The sequence below is a fragment of the Saccopteryx bilineata genome, chromosome 2 (genome assembly GCF_036850765.1).
Source record: "Saccopteryx bilineata isolate mSacBil1 chromosome 2, mSacBil1_pri_phased_curated, whole genome shotgun sequence".
NCBI classification, from domain to species: domain Eukaryota; kingdom Metazoa; phylum Chordata; class Mammalia; order Chiroptera; family Emballonuridae; genus Saccopteryx; species Saccopteryx bilineata.
The window spans coordinates 314,555,038-314,579,161 of record NC_089491.1 but is presented as its reverse complement, the minus strand read 5'-3'; the positions used below and the strand labels follow the sequence as shown (position 1 = coordinate 314,579,161).

The 24,124-nt window shown below is 46.9% G+C and overlaps 1 protein-coding gene across 6 annotated transcripts in view; it reads right to left on the bottom strand.

Moving 5' to 3' along the window:
* KCNN3 (potassium calcium-activated channel subfamily N member 3) overlaps window positions 1-24,124 on the bottom strand; it is a 164,154-nt gene that overhangs the window by 17,433 nt on the left and 122,597 nt on the right. For all 6 annotated transcript variants that reach the window (XM_066261980.1, XM_066261981.1, XM_066261983.1 and 3 more), the window contains 2 exons: window positions 11,085-11,226; window positions 4,096-4,206 (listed from right to left, as the gene is read on the bottom strand). In XM_066261980.1, coding sequence (XP_066118077.1) covers window positions 4,096-4,206; window positions 11,085-11,226 — 253 coding nt within the window. The remainder of the gene's footprint in view (window positions 1-4,095; window positions 4,207-11,084; window positions 11,227-24,124) is intronic.

The following is a 24,124-nucleotide window of genomic DNA, read 5'->3' as shown; positions in this document are numbered from 1 at the left end:
CTGTCTATTTCTATAAAATACCCTACTACGAGACTGGCTGGTTGCTCAGTAGTAGAGTATCGGCCCAGCGTGTGGATGTCCTGGGTTTGATTTCCAGTCAGGGCACACAGGAGAAGTGCCTATCTGCTTCTTCACCCCTCCACCTTTCACTTCTCTCTCTCTCTCTCTCTCTCTCTACCCCTCCTGAAGCCATGGCTCAATTGGAGTGAGTTGGTCCCAGGCACAGAGGATGGCTCCATGGCCACTGCCTCGGGTGCTAAGAAGAGCTTGGTTGCTGAGCAACAGAGAAACACCCCAGATAGGCAGAGAATTCCCCCTAGTGGGCTTGCCTGGTGGATCCCGGTCAGTCAAAGCGCATGTGGGAGTCTGTCTCTCTGCCTCCCCTTCTCTCACTGGATAAAAAAAGAAAGAAAGAAAAAGGAAAAAAAGTACCCTACTATGAGTAAATCTTTGAATTAATCTGCTGTGAAAACAATTACTGTGATAAAACTTTGGCACAGGCTCATAATTAAAGAAAAGTTTTCTTTAACACTATTGAGTAGGTACAGAGGGGTTACCAAAGGTTTCTGAGCAGAGTGTTAATATGTTCAGAGCTCAATCTTAGGGGACGTTAGAGTCTAAGGGGATCCATCGGGAGGCAAAGTGGAGGATGACTGGGGTAAGGGAGAACCATAAACAGAAAGGATAGCAAGCAGCTGTGGTGGCGCAAGACTGAGCTGATGGCAGAGCAGGGGGCCTGGGAGCCCGGCATGCGTGAACCCACGGCAAGGTCAAACCAGGCTCAGAAACTGCCTGATGAGACCCTGTGGGTTCAGATGGTGCTAAGTTTTCAGACAGGGAGAATAGTGATGTCATTAGCCAACCAGGGAAGTTAGGAGAAAGAACCAGTTTAAGGAAGATATGGTTTGGTTTTGGTCTTACCCATTGATTTCATGGGGAAATGTGCTTGGATGAAGAATTTGGATCAAGAACCCCTGTGGCAAAGATAAAGAGACATAATCCTCAGCCAGTGGCACACACCGGGCTACTGTTGGAAGGTCAGAAGTGGAGAGTAAGCACAGCCCATGGTGCCTCTTAATCCAAGTGTGTCCCTGGGCGGCCTATCTTGCCTTTAGAAAGGATAGAGGCAGGCAGGCAGTCAGGGTGAGGGCAGGGACCATCTCTTACTCATCCTGATGTACCCAGGGCACAAATGTGGTGCCCAGTGGGTGACCCTGTGATAGATGTGTTTAGTTACATAAAACAGAGAGATATGGACGTGTAATGTCAAGTGGGAGAAAAGATGGGAAGCTAGCATTTTTTTTTACAGTCTCTCTGTGTGTCATTTACATACATATTATCTAATAGCCTAGAGGTTAGCAATAAATTATAGAATAATAATAGCAGTAACAGAGGTCCAATGACATTAAATACAGACATAATGTTGTCATCATGGTTGACAAGTTATACAAGTGAAAGAAGAAAAGCCACAGGAATCAGGAAATCCAGAAACTATGTTCCTACCCTGTGCTACCAGATACCCCTCACTGTAGAAATCATATGACTCCAATGGTAGAGGCTGGCTGAAGCCTTTACAGCAGGACAGACAGGATGATTAAACACTAGAACAATTTGAGTATTTTTATGATTAATAGGTTCAGTTTCTCTCTCTGTTTTTTTTTTTGCTTAGGTGTTTGAAGAATGAAAGTTGCATGTACTTGTAAGAAATTGCTTTGAACTGTGAAATTGAATTGTCCACTCCTGAGAGGTTTGGAATCACACCTCACTGGCTCCTCCCACAATTGGATCTTATGACTAGAATGAGCCTTGCATTGCTTTGACCCAGGGCCACTCCTGCTGGACACACCAGGCCATTTGGAGAGGGCAGAGGGTAGATGAGCCATCCCCAGTAGAAGAAAGGTGGGCTTCTCTGAGCAGACCAAGCTTGCAGCCAGTTTCCTTCATCAAGATTATGTCTCAGAACCGTTCGGAGTCCCAGTCCCATCAGCTTTGAAAATCCTCTCTGTGTCAGAGTCATCCCTTTTGTGTTGTTTGGTTCTCTGGGAAAAGACACCAGACACTAACGGGACATTTCAACAGATTTAAGTGTTCTCAGAAAAGTGAGATGTTATTTGATTAAGAAGGTGCCTTGCACTCGTGAATGAGCAATAACTATTTGCTGGTTTGGTTTTCAGTTCTACTTTTCAAGGAGTAAGTGATCTGACTTGAGGAAGATTTTAGAGAATTATATCTGAAAGACTGAAATTAGCAACCACAATCTCATTTCCTTTGCAATTGCATTGCAGAAAAATTGTTTATTTTCTTGTCATATGAGGGAGCTGGCTTTCCTCGGCTTTATTTCCCTCTAGAGTCTGACTTCTGGAGTGAAAAATGGAGAGGACAAGGGAATAACATGAAATACAAAGTATTTTCTTGGTTTTAAAAAGCAAACCAGAACAGAAAGACTGTTAATATCTCTGCTCTAAGGAAAGAGCTTCTGAGAAGATTTTGGAGGCAACGCTCTTTTGCCCTTCACTCTTGCACTAAACTGCTTCAAGAAAAAATATGCAAGTGTATTTGCATTTAAGTGTTCCGATCACTTGTGGGATTTGCTCAATACTGAGCATAACTTCTGCACGTGTATTATGGGGCTGAACGAGAGCCCCTGGGTTACAGGCTAGTGGATGAAACCCAGCTGGCGCACCCATAGGTACAATGCTGTCATCTTAATGTTGCAAGTTATGTTTTCTTTTATACAATGGACAGCTCAGGTCCACTATGTACCATGTACAGTAAGTCCTCACTTAACGTTGTTGACAGGTTCTTGGAACTGTGATGAAACAATGTATAATGAACCAAATTTTACCTAAGGCTAACGTAAACAAGAAGTAAGTTGCTACAGCATCACATCGATCTTTTAACAACACATCATTATTTGAAGACCTGCTGTACTCTATCTATATGTCAGCAACATAAGACTCTTTGCCTGTACCCATTCCTTTTAACATCTGGGGAGGCTCTTTAGAGAATCCAGTACATGTAATCAAAGACCAAACAATCACGCACCATAAATAATTCCACTGTGAAACTGGAGAGGCCTTGGCAGCAACACACACCGACTGCCTTCTCGCACTCTGCCGTTTCCCTCTGTCTTTTGTTCTCCTTTCCAGCCTTTGTCTCGATTTCTAACACGTTTTTACTGTGCTGCAACATTGATCACTGAAGATTTTCTCTAGCTTTCAAAAACCCAAATCAAAAATTGGGTTTGGCTTGTGGGCCTTCTAACCGACTTTAGTCCTAAATGAGAAGCACTCGCTGTGGCTGCCAAGACCCCAGCAGAGGGTCTGGATTCTCGCTCATCTCAGAAAGAGGAGATTTTGCAGGAAATCCTATTACTGACCTCCGTTCAGCCTGCAGCTCTAAAGAACGTTCCCTAAGAGCTGTCACGAAATAAACAGCTCCTGCCTGCTTGTTTCTGTTTCTTCTAAATGGGCCTTTTCTTCCCTGACAATTCAGTGGGGTGTCAGACTCTCCCAGCGAAATGCTCTCTCTGTTCTTGCATATTTTCGGTTTCAGCCTTCCTAACCACTTTTCTAAGGGTACAAGTGAGAAATATTAGCCAGAAAATCCAAGAGGAAAGTCGGATAATGACGTTTTTGGGGAATGTGGGTTTTACAACAATGATCATCTTTAATGTCTTTTTTTTTAAAGGATTGGATTTAGATATATTTCCAATATTGTTTTTAAGACTCTCCACTGTCCTTCCTTATGAGAATCATGAAAATATTTGAGCATAAACAAAACCATTGTCTCATGCCGGGTGATTTACTCAATTACCATTAGGCTAGTGGGTGGTTTACACCACTGTGTGCTTTAGATTTAACTATCAGGAAAACAATTTGGTTGCCTGAACCGTTGCATAGTCATTTAAAGGACAGGCCCTGGAATGTTGAGGCATGTGCCCGTTTTGTGGAGGCTGTTTGCAGGTGTCTGGGGCTCCCTCAACCCTCTACTGCAAGGTGTGGCCCTAGCCCATACCATGGGACTAGTTCTCTTCTGACTGGCTTCCACGTTGGTCTGAAGTCACCTGTTAAGATGCGGACAATGGTATTTTACCCGTTTGGTGAGCTGAGTGTCCATCATGAAATTGTGAACGTGCTTCTCCGCTTTGGTGAGTTCCAGCTTTCGGGCCACCACGGCCACCACGAGGGCAGTGCAGCCCGCACCCTGTGGGAGGACAGCAAGAGGACCGGGGAAGAGAGCACATCATTAAAAGGCAAAGTAAGGGCTTGAGCTCTCTGGCTAGTACAAATCACAGACTTTTTGGGCCCTCATTCCTGCACCCATGAAGGGGTCTGCAATGCTCTCAGCTCGGCTGCAGAGCTGACCTCTGGGAAACTGGGTCTTCATAGGACTTGCCAAGTTCTTAATTGAGCAGGACACTGAATGTGTCTGAAGCTTTGGGGAATTTAAAACAATGGACAATCACCTGGTCACTTGCCAGGCTGTGCAAGGAACACAGAGGGTCGGGCACACACAGGCTCTCTCCCTTGTGCGTGTCCCAACCCTGCTCCAGTCCTGGGCCAGGGTGCCCAGAAAGATCGAAGGCTACATGTACACAGGAGTATGGCTGGAACACCTGCTGATGGTGAAGAGTTTTTCTGAAAATATTCTAATAGAGAGGTAACACACATCCCCCTAGACCGCTTCCCAGGGACACTGGCTGGCACGAGTCTGTTCCCTTGGCACTGCTTGCTCCTCAGTGTGATTCTTTCTTGCTTTCACCAGGAGGCTCATGAATTCACCATGATGCAGAGATTTTAAAGATGACAACAGTCTTGCCTCAAACCAGGATTTTAAGGGAACCTACAGGGGGCCTCAATATTCCCCAGAGCAGTGTTCCTAGTCTGCCAGCGGGGGTCCATTCCAGGGGCACGGGGGAGGGTGAGTAAAAGAAGCAGAGTTTGCCTGCAAACACCCTCTCTCTCCTAACCCTCTGGGCTCATGCTTGACTGTCTTGGAAATGAGCAGGAAAAGGGAAGTGGCTCATTCCAACACTCTCCTGATGGATTTTCAAGGCCCCCCACTGTGCTTCTTGACTGGCCTGTGAGCACAGAGGATGTAGGAGAATCAGTCCTCCTCTGACTCTTCTGCTGGCCGCAGAAGTCAGCCCTGCGCTTGCCTGGGTCTTGGAAGAGAGCGCACCCTCCTCAGCAGCCACCGCTCTTCCTGCACACTGGGCCCCGACCGTCCTGACCTCCACTTGTGTAAAGAGATGATAAGCTCAGCAAAGTCAACAGTCTAATCTTCAGTTACAGCAGTAATTAGAGTTGCCACAGAGCCATTCAGTAGTTGAGGTTCCAGGATTGAATGACTCAATAACATTTTTGGCTCATCAGGTCTAACAGAATGTGTTAGAAATGGCAAAGAATGTTCTCAAAGGTACATTATCTGTACCGGAGATGGGAGGAATGTATATCAGCAGATCAGTGTGTCTCCTTTATAATCTCTTTCTTTTCCTTTTCCAAAGATTGGCAAAGGCTGAAAGGTTTTGGCATGGCTGAAGTTGGCAACACTTTCTCTTAGCTTTGAACAAGGATTCCCATTAAAACAACCTCAATGTTTCTTGATACATTTGGTCATTTGATCAGCCACCCATTGTCTGCTCATTTCTAGCACAACAAGCTGAAAGGAACTGAGTCTGTGCGAACCTTCCTTTTCTGACCTCATTTTATTCTCTTGTTCAGGGATGGCCATGTTTTCCTGGCATCTCTGACTTGCAGGAGACTCTGTGCCTGATTTTCAAAAGATATATATGAGCAGTTGGACAGCCTGGTCTATAGCTGTAATCAATTTAGCCAGGCCTCCAAAAGCAAAAAATAGCTTAAAAGAATCTGTCCTAGAGGGCAGATGTGTGCTCAATTCTGCTCAACCAGATCAAGTATAATCACTCTCCTTTATATGGAGTTCCAAAGGCACTTTGGGCTGGAAGCCCAAAAAGAGGGCTATATCATAGTGGTAAAAATGGGACATCAGATGAAGAGGGTTCTTCCCGTGCTCCATTCTCCCTTCTTTCTTTGGATCCAGGCAAAACCCTACTTATATCACCCCTGAAAGTGTGTGTGGGGGGCAGAACAAGCCTGAAGAGAGAGTTTCCCTGCTCACCATACCACTTAAGGAATTTCATCAAGACAATCTTTATCTTCCCAAATTTCCAGGGTCAAGACGGAATGGTCCATGGTGTTGCCACACTCACAGTATAGCAGCTTGAATGCAGGGGGCTTCTAATTAGAAGCTAGAGTGTTTTACCAAGGAACCATCTATCTTATATGATTAAGATAAATTTCTACATGGAGGCGGGAGGGTGGACTAGAAAACATTCCGTAGTTTCTTTCTGCTTAAACATGTCAAAATGGCTATCTCTCTGGAGGACGTGGGCTCTTAACCCCTAATTCTAACTTGAATAGAGAGCAATGGATACTCCCAACTTTATTTTTCTTTTAGAAAATCCACCATCTGAATGTAATTAGGGAAGTCACCAATAAGGAAGCCTAACTTGGTTATTTTCATTAAGAAGCAACCTTGTAAAGATGGGGTCGGACATCTGCAACCTTCAGAAAGTAGTGGGCAGGGTGCTGAAATCCAGACTGTAGTCCTCTCCACAGTGTGTGTGTGAGAGAGAGAGAGACACAGAGAGAGAGAGAGAGAGAGCGAGAGAGAGAGAGAGAGAGGGAAGAGAAGGGAAGGGAAGGGGAAGGAGGGGATGCAGAGAGAGAGAGAGAGCGCTAGAATGGAGACTGAGACAGGGAACAAATTGTACTCTATCCTAAACAGCATGGGACAGACAGGTAAAGAGGAAAGGAAGAAGCAGAGGCATAAGCAAAAAGGATGAGCTGATGCAACTGAGAGAGGAAGGCAGGAGGAACAAGAAGCCTAAAACTTGAGTCAAAAGTTAATGGTCAATTTTGGTTCTTTAGAGGCAATAAAGGAAGTGGTATGGGATCCCCTCCTTCCTGTTGCGTTCGCCTCAAAGTGGTATAATGCTCACTTATGTTCCTTTTGGAATCATGAGCCTTTTTATTTACAGGTTTTTACTTGCAGCCTATGAGTCTGATGTTCCCATGGTGGCAGGGTGGGAAGACTGTGGGATGTGGCAGTCATGCAGGTTGGTTGTAAGAAGGAAATTGCCAAGGACTTGGCTGATGTGGGGTATGAGAGTGCACACTGTCCTGGCGTGGAGTGTCAGAAACGGCAGAGGGAGCAAGTGAGGAGAGGAGGGACTGGGGCAGAAAAGGGTCAGCAGCTGCTGCTGTGACTTCCAGGGGTCAGATTGTGCAGATAATCTATGACTCAGACTTCTGTCTTCAGCTGTGCCAAGCCCTGAATCACAATTGACACCCACTGGATCCCCTGTGTCTTCTCTGTCCAACTCCTATTTCACAGGAGGCAGGTAAGATGAGGTAGGGTCCACCTCTAATGAAGTCATACTGCCCAAGGTACAAGGTGAGCTGGGGCACAGGCGTGAGCAAAGAGAGAGTGGCTGGCATGGGGTGAACACGCTTAACTCATCTATAGATTTGGACCCAAATCGGAGACCAAGGCTTCTCCACATGGCTCCGCCCACTTCTGGTTTCTAAGACACATTTTCCAGCTGGAAAACCTTAGAATCTGGAGAAACAAGTACCCCAAGGGGGAAAGTATGAGGTGTTCTTAACTGAAGGAGCATAAAATAAAATAAACCATAAATAAAAGTGACAAATGGAGGAGAGAAGCCTGGAGGATTTACAGTTGGATTCTGTTTCTGCAACAGATTCCATGTAACAACTAAAATAACATCAATTGGTTTGAAACCAAGGTGTTTTAGGGAGAAGCTCGTCTTCTAAAACTGACATTAAGCAGATGTCTTGCTGAGTCCTCTATTTCCCTCCTCCCAAAGTGACTCAATTCGTGCCACCTTTACTTCCTCATCACTTTCCTTTTGCAGTTCAAAGAAGCATCTCTCAGGAAGCCTTGGGGGAAAGCTCAGTGTCCCCAGCAGACATCCTGGAAGCTTTTGTCTATTTGTACATAACTCATGAAAGGTCCACAGAGTGAGTCTGGCTTTAGAAAGTGGCTCTATTGAAACAGGGCTCCTACTAAGCAGTGTCGGGGCCCCAGAGGTCTCCCAGATGCCTGCAGAACCAAAAAGCCTCCAAAGGCATCTCTGTCAGATTTGTTGTCATTTCCTGTTCTGGATGCTAAATATTGAAAGCTTTCTCTCTGTGTGGTAACTGTCGTCATAAAACTCTTTGTGGAAAGATGCCGGACTTTGACATAACTGCTTTGGTGGGTGAGATCTCTCAAACACACCAGGTCTGTGCCAACAATGTCAAGTTGTTCAGACAATTACATACCCTGCTTAATGGTAGATAATTACACCATTACACCGTTACTGGGATTGCCAAGGGAAAACAATGATTAAGACTATTTACAGCCTGCACACTCAAATCCTTCCTTTCCCTTCCCAAGCAGGCCTTGTCCTGGCCTGCAAGGTGTCCATGGTAACCAAACAAGAAGCCATACCTTTAGTTAAGGCACTTGCAATAATAATCGGGGGATGTACACAGTGCTGGGAAGCTGGTGGAGGGGATGAAAGGGTTTTCAGCAACCCAAAACCCTCGAAAGGAGTGACTCAGCTAGAAAAGTCACGTTTGTTACTAAAATGCCACCAGGGTTCCTCACTGTGGCTGATCCTAGAGTGAGGCAGCTGACTTTAATTTGGGTAAAAACACTGTAATGAATGGAGGATACCTCCCTGTTTCTGTGTATAGAGAGGTATAGGTTTATGCCACAGAGTTCATGTAAAAAGAGAAGATGGAAGTTGTGTTGTATCTTTAATATGGGAGGTGGTATCAGTTCCTCCTCATCTGTTCGTTCTTCCCACTTTGATTACAACTTTCTCCACAAGGAACAAACTACCTTCCAAGGAGCTGCTGCAGAACAGATGCAAAAATGGGTGCTAAAGAGGGCTATGGGGTCCCACCTGCCCGACTTGGCTTTGTCAGAGTGGAAGCCAGGAGATGCCTGCCAGAGGGAAGGAATCAGCAGAATGCTTGCTAGGGGGCCTCTTCTTGGACGGGTCCCAGCTCCTCGCTGAGAGGGAGGATGGCTGGCATCTGTACCAGAGGCTCCCAGCAGGGCCCATCCAGCGATGGCCATCTGCCCCACTGCCCACCACCTACTCTGTGCGCCCCGGCTGAGCGCTGGCTCTGAGGCACGAAGCCCCCACCCGGCAGTGCCTCTAAGGCAGGAAAGCTCTGGCTTCCAGGCAGCATTTCACTCCTTTCTGGAAGAAGGAATTGTTCCCTGGTTTCCTGGTGACAGCTGGAGCTGTGCCAGACAGACTCCTACTAACCAATGGGAGGTGTTTGTTCCAAGTCCTTACACTCACCCATGATTTATCCCAACCCTGGTGTTAAACCTTTTGTCATTAACTGCTGTTCAGGAGGACCTGCCTGCTAGTGTGCGTCTGCCCCGGGTTACAGTGGGAACGGCGAGAAGACGGTGCCCAGTGGTGACCCGAGAGCACTGGGCCCTCCTGCTCACAGGGCCCCGACCCGGGGCTCTGCCCTGTGCAGCACTGCCTCAGCACCGAGATCCGTCTCTGCCTCAGCACCGAGATCCGTCTCTGCCTCAGCACCGAGATCGTCTCAGGAGGACCCCCGCAGTCGCCAGCCTGTGGTGAGGCGGGAGCGAGGCAGCCCTCCCACTGTATGAGGACCTAATGCCTTTCCTACTGCAGAAAGAAGTCCTTCTCATTCCCGAAGGAGGGTCTCCTTTCCTCCTCGGAGGGCGAGGGAAACCTGAGGGGACCCTGAAAGGAAAGATATTCGTGGGAGCTTAATGGGGCACAGAAACGGTTCCACTGGAGTGTTGTGGCAACCACCAGGGAGACCTAGCACAAGCTGCAGACATCCTGTTCACCCTCACACCCCCACCACGACCCCAGGGACGCCCAGGCTTAGGTGGGTGCTTTCTTCTCTGGAGCCTGTGGTCTAGGATTCTAGGGAGGAGGGCAGAGAGCAGTGGCTGCCCATCCTGGATCTAAAGGTCAACAAGGCCAAAAAGTGCATCACCTGGCCAGGGAAGGAGGGCGGAGGTCAGGGATGCCGAGCCGAGGACTTCGCCAGCCAGTTCCTCATGCTGACAGAGCACATTAACATAAAGTGTTGCCATCCATCCTCATCACCAGCCAGAGAGGAGGGCGGGGCAAGCCTTCCATGCTCACTTTATACTGAGTGCTGAGGTCCACCAGGCAGCGGGAATTCAGTCCAATTCTGATTCCCTTTCCCGGTCCCTCCCAGACACAGGGCGACAACGGCCATGTGCTGGCCAAGAGTGTGTGCGGGTAGGGGTGGCAGGGCGATGGGCGTGAAAAATACACGTTGAAAGAATGCAGCCCAGCGGCTGGGCACTTGGGGAGAGGTGGGGATGGAGTCACAGTCTCGCTGATGCCAGAGCCAGAAAGGACCTGGCGCTCAGAGCCCAGCACCCACCATGCAGACGTGGAAGCCAAAGTCTGGGGAAGTCAAGGGCTGGCTCGAGGCCCTGGAACAAAACCAGTGGCCCACCCAGGCCAGGACACAGGTCTTATGGCCAGTTCTGTGCTCTTTCCCCAATCCCTGCCTCCGTCAGTTCCAGCTCAGTTTAGCAGATGTGGTGCCAAGGTCTGAGGGGCCTGAGCGACAGGAAGGACAATTAACTGCAAGCCTGGACGTTCGCTGGGGTTGAGCACACCAGGCAGTAGGGTGATGCTGAGTGGGAAGTGGGTCAGACCCACCACCAGCTTCGCCCAGTCCGTTTTGGTGTGGGGGTGCGGGGTAGGACTGTGAGCAGATCATTAACTGTTAGGAGCCAGGACCTATTTCTGTTTTGGAAAAGGAAACGAAAAAATGAGAAGCCATTGCAGATTTCACATCTGCCTCTCTCTGTGCAGAGTCATGCATGCTGGCCTGTGAACTAACAGCTGGCCCCATGCTCTGACCAAGAAGGCCCCTCAGTGCTCACGAGAAAGGGCTCTCATTCTGGGGGGGGGGGGAGGGTAACGGGCAGAGGCAGGTACTCACCATGATGCCGGTGAGAAGACAGACACCTTTCCCACAGTATGTATGGGGCACCATGTCCCCATAACCAATGGAAAGGAATGTGATGGAGATGAGCCACATGGCACCCAGAAAGTTACTAGTTACGTCTTGCTGGTCATGGTACCTGCCAAGGGGAAGATAGGAGTTAGTTGATGGATCTGCCATTTCCGAGCGTAAAGGCTGTGGGCAAGTCAGGGCGGGGAGGGAGTAAGACCGTTTGCTGAGGCTGAGGCAGCAGCACTGGCGACACAGGGATCTTCTCAGGTGACGAAAGGTGCCACGACTCTGCCCACCCAGATCCTGCCTGCAACTCCCTGATCCCCCAGCCCCTGGCCACACGCTTGGTCCCAGAGGTAAAATGTTGCGTCATGATTTGTACCATATTATAGATATCCTTTTGGTGCTGGTAAAATAGATTTGGATGAAATCATGCAGTAATAAAATTTAGATTTTCCCTTTCAAGTCGACAGTCTAAAAGTATGTGGATGTGATTAATCTGAAATCACAAGTTCTTGAACAGGGAAAATGTCAAAAAAAAAAAAAATCACCAAACACATTTAGCAATTTCCTGAAGGTTGATGGATCCCCAAGATTGGCCCCTCCTGCTGTCTGGGTGCGAGCCAGGCAGGTTCTCAAGGGGCTGTTTCCTGGGCCAGTTCTGGGCTCTCCACAGAGGAGCAGCCTATACCGCTGAGGCCTCGTGACTGCAACACCGGGGAGGGGCCAGCTGGAAACCTATCACCCCGTTCTCTCTGCCCCATGCTCATTCCACCTCACCCTTTCCCTCCCTTCCTCCCTCCCCCCTCCCTCCCTCCCTTCTCCGACACCAAGGCCCCCTGTGTGCCAGGTTCTGTGCTGAGTACTGAAATACAGAGATGAACAGGACACATCCCCTGCCTCAGGGCTCTCAGCCCAGGGGAAGAATCCAGGGAGGATGCAGACATTTGCAGAAAGGTCAGTAAGTGAGTGAACAAGGCAGCTTGGGGGCAGCAGGGGAAGGACAATGACCTTTGTCCCAAACGTAGAAGAGTTAGTCAGAGGCTTCCATTTTCCAGGCAGGCAGGGGAGGATGATCCAGGCTGATGGGACCCCTGGTAAAAGCCCAGCCCTGACTCCAGGGCAATAGGTGGGGCTGGCTGCATTGGGGGTGGCAGGGCAGGTGACCCTGGGTCCTTTCTCAAAATGTTCTCTAACAGGGTCAACCTGAATGATACACAAGGGATTCTGCATTTTATCCTGCAGGGACATCACTCCTTGATAATATCTCCCCTTCAGCCTCCAGAAGGCCATTGGATGGGAAAGTTGAGGTGGGTCTGAGAGACCAAACCATCCTGGTTGGGTAGAGCAGGCAGCCATTTAGGAACCCTGATCAGTACAGAGTTACTAAGGAGCTTACATGAATCAAAGCACGTGGCATGCTGGGGCTGGAGTCTGGCACAGGGAGGCCCCCAGAAAGTGTTAGCTACTATCATCATTGCCCAGTGGATAATTGGCAAATGTTGCTTTTCCTCCCTTTTTTCCTAGGTCAGGTATTCAGAGAATGCTGCAGGTAGGTACAAATGCATCTGCTGGTCAGAAAGAAGATGGTGGGTACTTGAGTCAGGAAACAGCAAGGGCACAGAGTAATGGACATCGTTTATGGACTCCTACTGTCCTAGGGGCAGTCACACAGCACAACCTACCATGTGGCTGGCACTTTGCATACAATCACTCTCTAATCCTCACAACAGCATGTAAAGTATTTTCACGGGTAAGTAACTGGAAGCACAGAGACACTGAGTGACTTGTTGGAGAACGCACAGGAAGTAACCGAAGCAAAGCCCATGTTCTTTTCGTTGTTCCATTCAGCATCAGAGAGGTGGAAGCAACTACTGTGTGCCTCGGGGAGCAGTGAGGAGGTTTTAGAGAGAGAAGGGCACCTGGGCTCCAGTGGCTGGTAATGAGGTGGTTTTGGAGACCAGGGTCTGAATTTGGAAGGCCTTGAATTCTAGGATGAGAGGTTTGGATTTGTTTTTAGAGATTTGATTCCTGAGCAGATGAGTGATAAAATGGCATGGCCTGCTGGGAAGAGTGGTCTGCGGGTGGCGAGCAGCATTTAAAAAGATGGAACACAGAGCCAGGTGAAAAGCAGGTGTGCAAAGCCAGGAGAGAGGTGCAGGCACAGCCTTTATTGCCCTGTGAGAACATCACTGAGGGGCTGGACAGCCCACGACCAGCAACCAGAAGGGGGTGGCATTAGCCTTTCCATAGTTGTCCTCACAAGGCATGCATTCCTGGAACTTCGGGACATCTGAAGAGCAGACATCCTTCCCCAAAGCTCACCCATAAGACACCTTACCTGCCTTCTCCCACCTGCTTAACTCACTCCCCAGCAACGTTCTTTTGCTACCTGGAGCTGGCTGCGGCTTCTGCCAGTTGCCTCATTTCCCCTGGGTCCAGGCCCGTGTCTACTCATCTGGTCACATTGGAATAACATAGATAGGTGGTGCCTAGCTTTGAACCCCAGGATGGAGTGCACTCTTGCTTTGACCAGTGTGCCAGCCCCATCCCAGCTCTGACATGGTTTTGGAGGGGTAACCACCCTCCTCATCCCATTCCCCCAGCCCGAGGCTCTGCCAGGCCTTCGGGTCACCATAGTCCCCTCCACTCCTGGTATGCTTTTGGCTGGGAGGGATGGCAGCTGACACTGCCTCTCAGGACCTGTAGTGAGGCAGTGATGGAACATCCTTTCCCAGAGGGGGCTCAGGGCCTGTGAAACAACAAGAGTCAGTAACAGCTGAGTGGCTCCATGCCACAAGCCAGCAGCATGCAAACACATGTTGTAGAGTCAGAATGGGCATCAGCTCATCAGAATGCATTTCTTAGAAGAAGTCCTGGGTCAGGATGATGAGGTTAAATTGGTGGGTAGGGAACAGGTGAGACAGAAGTCTAGGGCTCAGCTTTCCTGGCTTCAAGCCCCAGCTCCACCTTAAGTAGCACCATGGCTGTGGGCAAGGGACTTAACCTCTCTGTGGCCCAGTTTTCTTATCTGCTGATGGGAGGATTAAGGAAAATAATCCACAGTGCTCAGCCCAGAGTCAGTGCACTAAATGTCAGCAGTTACTACAGTTGTTGAGAGGGGCAGTGCTATCAGTCTAAGAAAGTCTACAGAACAATACAGGGTGGGATATACAAGGGCAGTGGGGAGAGAGGGTCTCCACAAGGTCATGATGAGGTCATTGAGAGATTTAGGCTGGAGAACTATTTGATGCAAGGATGAAAGGAACTGTTGGACAAAGAAGGGACATGAAACACTTGGTATCTGAAATGATTCTTCTAGCAGCTGAAGGCAAAAGTGATTCAAAAGATCAGGAGCCAGGCCCTGGCCAGTTAGCTCAGTTAGGAGCATCATCCCTAAACGACAATGTTGCAGGTTCAATCCCCGGTTAGGGCACACATGGGAATCAACCAATGAATGCACGACTGAGAGGAACAACAAATGAATGCTTCCCTTCCCCCTCCTCTCTCTTTCCTTTTCTCTCTCTGTCTCTAAAAAATTAAGCCTTGGCCAGATAGCTTGGTTGGAGCATTGTCCTGGAGTGCAGAGGTTGCCAGTTCGATTCCCTGGTCAGGGCACATACAGGGGCAGCTCAATGTTCCTGTTTCTCTCTCTCTCTCTCTCTCTCTCAAAAAAAAAAAAAAAAAAAAAAAAAGAAAGAAAGAAAGAAAAATCAGGTGCCAGACAGTGAGAACTATTAGAAAATTTGCAGCTGCCCAAGGAAAAGCAATGAAGAACCTTGAATGCCACCCATGGGGTTTGCATTTAGTTTGCAGCCTCTCTTCCATGTGTTTTCTTGGCTTTGCTATGCATATAGGTCTCCACAGTCCTCCTTCCATTGCAAACCCTGAGGCTTAATAAGCAAGTGATCCCTGGCTGCTCCCCTGCCTTCAGGACCATGGACCACCCTACTCATACATGGACACGGGAGTAAAGAGACGAAAGCTCAAAGTGGAATTAAGCATATGGTAGCCAGTAATCTCTTTTTAAAGTCAATGTTTGATTTACTGCTTTATTTTTCTCTAAATTCCCTTTATGTTCTTTTGGGTTTCTTTTTCATTCATCACATAAAATCCTCCTGGTGCTAACTATACGTGCTGAGGAGAGCAGAGCAGATCTTGAGGATGTCTCTCATTCATCATTTGTCAGACTTCAACAATCTGTCCTCTGGCAGGGGCTCTAAAAGACGCCACGATGAATCGGACAGACACCCTACACTCCCGTGGCTTGGAGCATCGTCATAGAGACAAGACACGCATGCAACTCGCCAAGCAGGAAGTGATGAGCGAGAGAGCGGGCCCGGTGATTCAGACTGTGGGAGTGGGGAGGAGGCAGATTTATATCCAAACCTATTCACAATTTTAGAGTGGTTTACACTTGTCACAAATTCACATATGAACTTCATGCTATTTTTTACAATACAGAATTTTTGGGAAAGAATAGTTTGAGGGGTTTTTTTCTAGGGCTAAGAAGGAAAAGGTGTAGTTTTGGGAGAAGATTATACTTATTCATTTATCATTAGGGTGTGGACTACAGTTTTTTCTCTTTTCTATATTATAAAATAAATGCATGACTGCGTAAAGATGGTGGATTAAACACACATGTGCTTTTGCTTCCTTCTCAAATCCCTCTACAACCGACAGTTTTAGCCCCATGCTTTTAAAAACAAGCAGAGGCCAAGAATCCCCAGACAGCTGAGTCAGGTCTCTAACATTTGAGACACAGACCAAATCAGTTAATTAAACAAAGAAATAGAACTCTGTATCAAATACAGACCATTCACAGAGAAGAACTCTTGGGGGAGAAAAATCCTATAATTAACATTGCAAGAGAGATAATACAAAATATCGGACCCACACAACAAGAACGGCATGCTATACCAAAAAGGTCTTCCTAGAGTGCTGGAAGATAAACTGAGGAAGGTTCCTAAAAGGCAGAAAAAGACAGAGAGAAATAAAAATAGGAGAGAAAATAGAAAATCAGTCTACCAATTCAAGTAATAATAGTTTTAGAACGAGAACTGGGAAAAAAGAAGGAGGAGGAGGAGGGAGAAAAGAATGAAGAAGAAATAATCATTAAAGAAATCATTTCCCATAACTGAAGAAAACAAGTTTCTAGATCAAGGGCCCACTGTCCCTAGCAAAGTGGATGAAAATAGAGTCACACCAAGGCACATTATTGTGAAATTTCAGAATACCAGGGTGAGGAGGTGACTCTATGCAGCTTCCAGAGAGAGAGAGAGAGAGAAAGAGGTCAAATACAAAGAATCAGAAATCTAAGTGACTTCAGACTTTTTCACAGCAACACTAGAAGCTAGAGGGGACATGGAATAGACTTCAAAATTCTGAAGAAAAATGATCTCTAGACAAGAATTCTACACTAGAGAGACCAGAATTCCACATGGGCCAAAGAGTCAGTTAAATCTCACAGTGGAATGAAGACATTTAAGGATGTGCAAGGTTCTCAAAGGTTTGCCTCCTCTGCACGCCTTCTCAGGAAGCCACAGGCAAGTATGCGTCACCAAAACAAAGGAGTACACCAAAACTAAGGAAGCCCTGGGGCAGAGAGCACTGGAGAAAGGCCGCGGAGAGAGGCCCAGAGTGAAGGCTATGGACCAGGCATGGAGGGTCACCACCAGACTGGAACAGGTCAGAGGCGGGGAGACATTACTCAAAGAAGATGAAACTGATGGAAAATCTGATGTGCCTGAACATCTGGAGAATAGATTTAGACAACGACCAGCGTTTGGAGTTGAATTAATGATAGAAACGTAGGAAACTAAGCAAATGAATAAACACGATAATTAACCAGGAAGAACAAAATTTCTGCAGGAAAGGAGAAGTTATCATCCATTACTACAAAGGCTCAACTTTGAATGGAGCTAAATTAGTGTTGACTGGGTAATGGGAACACTGATTACAGAGCTAACCAATACTATAATGTAATTATGAAAGGAGGATGGGGAACAGGAAGAATATGAGAGGCAGAAAGAAAATTAACTCCTCATCTTCCAGGGAGGGAAGGGAATAGTTGTGCCAAAACCAAAGCACAAAAAGTAGCCATACAAGGCCCTGGCCGGTTGGCTCAGTGGTAGAGTGTTGGCATGGCAGGTGGATGTCCCAGGTTAGATTCCTGGTCAGGGCACACAGGGGAAGCACCCATCTGCTTCTCCACCCCTCCTCCTCTCACTTCTGTCTCTCTCTACTCCTCCTGCAGCCATGGCTCAATTGGAGTGAATTGGCCCTGGGCACAGAAGATGGCTCCATGGCCTCTACTTCAGGTGCTAAGAAAAACTTGGAGCAATGGAGCAGTGGCCCCAGATGGGCAGAGCATCGCCCCCTAGTGGGCTTGCCGGGTAGATCCTGGTTGGGACACATGCAGAAGTCTATCTCTGCCTCCCCTCCTCTCACTAAATTAAAACAAAAAAGTAGCAATACAAGCCTGTTATTTAGAGACACGGCTTGTATTAACTAAATCAATTAGCACTAAACACTAAAATCAATTAGCAAAAGGAAATAAAAGTATTAGTTATCTATTGCTGTATAACAAGTTACCCTATGACTTAGCAGCTTAAAACAACATTTACTATTTCACCATTGTTATGGGTCAGGAACTCAGGGGCAGCTTGCATGAGTACTTATGGCTCAAGGTCTCTCATGAGTTTGCAGTCAAGTTCTGGAGAAGGGTAAATTGGAAGAACAATCGACTCTAAAGTGTATGCATGTATAATATAAGTTCCATAAATCAAACATAAACCAAACCTGAGAGAAGGAAACCCAAAATACACATAATGTAAAATTAAGCTAGGAAGCATGAAAATAAAATAAGCATTCCTGAACTCACTATCCAACCCTGCCTGTTGAATCTACTTGTGTGCTCTCTCCATTCAAGTCCTGCCACTTCCCCCAGACATAAACATCTTGAATTTCATGCTTATCACGACCTTGTTATTTTTACAGTGTTTCCACACAGGTGTGTATATCTAAATCACAACTACTTGAGTAAGCTTGAACACAGAAACCCCATAAGTCAAGCCTCGAGGTGAGATCACAGCCCTGGCTGAGAGCTTGACTACAATCTCCTGAGAGACCTTGAGCCAGAAGTACCTATGCACGCTGTCCCATAGCAACGATGAGATGGTCAATGTTTTAAGCTGCTAAGATATGGGGCAACTTGATATATGGCAATAGATAACTGATACAACGAACTCCTCTATGAACTGTTTTTTTTTTCTATTCAATGTGTGTGTTGATATATGTGGTCCTATTGTATTTTCATTCCTCTACTGTGTTTCACCATATAAATGTATCATTATTTATTCATTTTCCTATTGATGGACATTTGGGTGGTTTCCATATTTTCCCCCAATGAGGAATAATGTACATTTTTATTTTTAATTAAATATATATATTTTAAATATTCCCATTGATTTGACAGAGAGAGAAGCATCAACTTGTTGTTCCACTTAGTTGTGTATTCATTAGTTGCTTTTCATACGTGCCCTGACCGGGGATGGAACCCCCAACCTCTGTGCTAGGATGACACTCTATCCACTTAGCAACCCGGCCAGCCCAATACTGTACATTCTTAATCATAGTTCCTGTATGTTCTGTAAGAGTTTCTCTAGGACACATACCTAAGAGCAGATTTGCTGGTTTGTAGGATATATACCTACTTAATTTCACTAGAAAATGCCAAACTGTTTTTCCAAAATGGTACCATCAGGCTTCCATTCGCAGTAGCTAAGAGTTCCTGTTGCTTCATATACATATCAACACTTGTCATCATCTGTCTTTACTTTTTGCCAAACTAGTTAACAAATTGTTTCTTGCCATGCTTTTATTTTGCATTTCCTTAATAAGAGCTTGACTATTCCTTTAGACGTTTATTGGTCATTCATGTTTCCTCTTCTGTAAAATAGCATTCATGACTTTTGCCCATTATTCTATTGGTTTGTTTTTGCTTTTTTTTTTTCCTTCTTATAATTCTAAGAGCTCTTTATATATCCTAGATAAGAAGAACTTTGTCGGTTTATAAATTGCAAGTATCTTCTTCCAGTTTGTGCCTGGTCTTTTTATTGACTTTGTAGTATTTTATAAATATAGTATTTTTAAAGCATTCTTGATAAATAAAAGACAATTTTTTAGGTGTGTCATCCTTTCCATTTATAGTTAGTGACTTGAATAATTTTTAAAGAAATCTTTTCTTACCTGCAGCTATAAGATTTTCTTTTCAATGTTTCTAAATGCTGCCTTTCATGTTTAAATCATGAATTCACCTGGAATTGATTTTGTGTCTAGTGTGAGGTAGGGGGTATTACTTCATTTTCTCATATGGATAAACAATGACTCCAGGCCCACTTAATGAGCAGTCATCCTTCTCCCCACTGACTCTCAATGCTGCCTCTGCCATGTAGATTACATGTGGAAGTGATGCTATTTCTGGGCCTCCATTCTGCTCCATGGGCCTATTTTCTGATGCTGGAGTCATATTATAGTCTTATTTGTAGCCTGTTCTAAGTATCCTTTCAGAGCTCAGCACATAATGGATGCTCAGTAAAAAGCTGTGGAATGAATATGATCTGCTTGTTGCTTTCCCTGCCTTCCCGCAAGAGTGATGCTGCTGGAGTAATTCAGTCAAGTGCGTTAGAGTGACTTTGCTGTTCTCTTCAGCAGATAAACTTTTGTCAAAGTGGCTGCCAAATCTCTTGGGCTTGGAGTCGGTTCTCACATTAATAAGAACTCAGCTTCTTGATAGTAGTTATGGCCTAACTCTTTTCACGTGAATCTTAGCGATTTGATGTCCCTAGCCATTTGTCCTGGGTCTGGTTTATTTGTTAGGCCTTCTGCAGCTCTCTAGCCAAGCGACTGCTTCGTCTTCGCCTTCCAGTCGTTCCCCTGCCTCACAGAGTCAAACTCTGGTCTCACGAAATTGTGGACACTGCTTGCTAAGTTCTCCAATAGAACACCCAACAACATGCACTTGACTTGATCCTTGGTGGCCTTTGACTCCATTGGTGCCCCCGTCCTCAGAACACTGCCCTCCTCTGGCATCTTCAGTGGCTTGCTCTCCTACTGATTTCCTCTGGCTCTGACCATCCTTGGCTTCTTCCTCTGGCTGCCTCATCAGTGTGGCTGTGCTCCAACCTTGCCTTGTACATACACTTTTCTGGCTCCTGTCATGTCTGCCACTGTCTTTGATGATCCCTTCTAACTGACCCTTCAAGACCCAGCTCAAATCCAACCCTGACCCTCTCAGCCAAAGTGGGCTCTTTGTCTCAAATCCACATGGCACTCAGCCTCACACTGTTTTGTGTAGGAAACCACCAGGCTGATTGGGGTCATTGGTGATTGCACAGGCTCTGGGGCCAGACTACCTATGTTTGAAACCAGGTTTTACCCCTTAGTATCTGCATAACCTTGTCCTTAGTTTTCCCATCTGAAAAGGGGGATAATACTTCAAGCCAGAGTTACCATTAGGGTTAAATAAGCTGATAGCTCTGAAACAATTAGCACACTGGTCACGCTAAAAAAATGTTGGCTATCGTTGTGCTATTATCGTCTGTATATATAAGTCCAGCCTTGGCATAGCAGAAAGACTGCTTTTCATGCCCTAATGGCTTTGTGACCTTGAACGAATCTACTGTCTCAGGGTTTGTTTTCTCTTCAGGGAATCAGGGCATAATAACATCCCCCCACCCCCGCCTGTCTCAAGATGCTGTGGTGAGGAATGAATGTGGAAGGGCTTAGTTAACCTTGAACTTGTGATACAGATAGAGGCTTGTTATTGCCTCTCCGAGAGCCTCCCACCTAGGCCACCTCTTCTTTTTCTTTTTCTTTTTTTTTTGTATATTACTGAAGTGAGAAGAGGGGAGGCAGACAGACAGATTCCCACATGCACCCCACTGGGATCCACCCGGCATGCCCACCAGGGAGAGATGCTCTGCCCATCTGGGCTATTGCTCCATTGTAACCAGAGTCATTCTAATGCCTGAGGTGGAAGCCACGAAGCCATCCTCAGTGCCTGCGTCAACTTTGCTCCAATGGAGCCTTGGCTGCAGGAGGGGAAGAGAGAGATAAAGAGAGGAGAGAGGGAGGGGCGGAGAAGCAGAGGGGTGCCTCTCCTATGTGCCCTGGCCGGGAATCAAACCCTGGACTTCCTCATACTGGGCCGACACTCCACCACTGAGTCAACCGGCCAGGGCCTGGGCCACCTCTTATTGGGGTTTCCTCCCAGTGACAAAGGCAGCCACATGAGATGTGGAGGAAAAATAGCAGACACTGCCATGTAGGAAAACAGTCGTTTGTGCCCAGTTCTCCTTTTACTCAGCCTTGCCCCACATGCAGGGTTGACCCAGTGTGTGATCTGTGGTGTGAACCCCTTCTCTCTATCAAATCCTGTCTGTTCCACCTTCAAAATACGTCCAGAATCTAACCACTCCCCATGCCTTTGCTGCTCCCACCAGGTCTAGGCCCTGTCTTCTCCCCTGGACCACTGAGGAGTCACCTGACTGATCTCCCCCTTCTGCCGGTACAGCCCCACCCACCACCCCACTAATAGCAGCCAGCATGGTCTTGTCAAAAAGTCAGACAGACCATGTCACCTCTTTGCTCAAAAATTTCTATAATCCTCAGAACAAAAGCCAAAGTCTTCAGGCGGGGCAACCGGGCCTAAAGAACCACCCCCACCAGCCCCTGTGGTTTCTCTGACCCCGTCTCCCGGGAGGCGGCTCTTCACCAGCTCCCGTCCTGCCATCTGCTGTCTGCACAGCTCCTTCCTCAGCCCAGCTGGACTCTGTCTTAGCTTGGGTACACGCTATTCCTTCTACCCGAAAGCTCTCGCCCCACTGATTTCAGGCCTTTGCTCAAATGTCAGCTTCTCAGTCAAGCATTCCGTGACCACCCTGGTTACAGCCTCTCTGCGCCCACACCCACCATGCCCACCTTCTGTCCTGGTGTTGCTTTCCTCCACGTGTGTATGCCAACCTGTCATAATATATATGCAGCTTGCTCTGTGTCTATTGACTGTCAACCCCCATTAGAATATAAACTTCATGAAGAAAAGGAAGTTTTCTACTCTGTTTACTGCTGTATCTCAAATGATCAATAAATCCTTGTCAAATGAATGAATGATTTCATTTTGTCTTTATCACAAGCCAGCCAGACCAGGTAAGCAGGACAGGAGCTGATACCCCGATTTTATAATGAAGCAATGAGAAGCTCAAGAGAGTTACTAACTTCTCACAACAAGTAAATGAAAGCCGGGACTGAAACCCATAATTTTTCTGATTCTCAATACAGCAGCTGTGGCGAGCAGGGCCTGGGTTGGGGAACGGCAGCGTCCTCTGTGCGCTCGGGCAGGGACCGGCCTGTCCTTGCTTGGCAAAGCAGCGCCCAGCCCCTGGCAGCGGGGTGATGGCCAGGAGGCCGTGTGTGTGACTGGCGGTGCCCGTCTGCACAGGGAGCCGGGAAGCTGTAATGAGACTGGGGCATTGCCGCGGAGCCCTGGCTGTTACTCCCACCCCGAACTTGACCTTCGTCCAGGCCTTTCCTATGATCAGCTCCTCATTATCAAGTGCCCTCCATGTGCTAGGAAACGTAAGCCCAGTTTTGGGAAGAAAATCGCCATTTCGTAAGGAGGATTTCGGAAATGTCTGAGGTCTGGGGCGGGGTACCAGTGCAGTGCAAAGTGTGCTGGGGAATAAATGGCTCACGGTGACTTCAGAGCCACTACTGCGTATTCCAGCTACACCAAGACGAAAAAAAAAGTTCTTCTTTTTCCTTAAAAGCAATTTTCTTTATAAACATCTTTAAATGTGAAATAAATGACTTTGAAAACTCAGGGCTGACCTCAAGCCTATTGGCCCACATGCCCAGGATGACACATGTATATAAAAAGTCACTCCTTGTCACTTCATGCCTATAGCTACTGTCCTATTTTTTGAGTTGCCTTTGAATTTAGGAAAATAAGGACATTTCCCTCTACCAGGTAATTCAAGGCAACATCCCTCGATCTTTCCAACGCAAATATAAATCTAGTCTTTTATTTCCAGCTCAAGAACAAACAGCATGGGTGCAAGGCCTCAGCAATTTTAAAAGTGGAGAAAACCACCACCACCAAAACACGGCAGTTCCAACAGGTTGCAACTTGCCACAAAGAGACATGGCTGCTTCTCTGTGAACACGGTTGCTGTAGCTTTTCCCCCCCAGAGATGGCAGCATGCATGCAGTGTCACATGTGGAAGAGTCAGGACATCTGACTGATGATGTCACACATCTGGATGCAATGTCTCTGTAGACCTTGGTGGAAAGTCTAAACAAGGACACCAGCTCAGCTCTTCTTAGTGTGTGCTTCTCTTCCCTTGTTTGCTAAGATGTTTTGTTCAAAGTCTCTCCTTCACAAATGGATGCACCATTAGAGGGAAGCCAGCTGCCGTTCCATCCACAGTCCATTCTCTTCATAAAGGGGAGGGCTGCCAACCTCTTTGAATGGTTATGAAGTTAAAAAAACCAGATGGCTCATCTGGCAAATCCTTCTGAAGCAGTTTCTCTATTTGCAATATTTTCTTCCTATTAAAAATATTTCCATGCTTCCTGATTTGGAAACAATTAATAAAGATGCATGAAAATGGAGAAAAACAATATGTTTGGAAGAAACACCGTTCCCATGGGAAGCATGTCTTCCACAGCGTTTGGAGGGAGTGCGGTAGTAGTGAGGGCGGGGTTCCGACCCCAGCCCTGCCACTGTCTGTGGGACTTCAGACAGGCGCTCACCTCGCCACGTCTCGGCTCTTCTTCTGTAAAAAGGAAGTGTGAAACTCTCTCGTGGTGTCGTGCTCATGGTTTGATAAGATAGCAAACATAAGACCAGGCATAGCAGCTGGCACATATTTGGGGCTTCATAAATGAGTTTATCCAGTTAACAACTACACGTGAGCCCCCACTATGTGCCAGTCCTCATGGACCTTATAGTGCAGTGAAGGAGG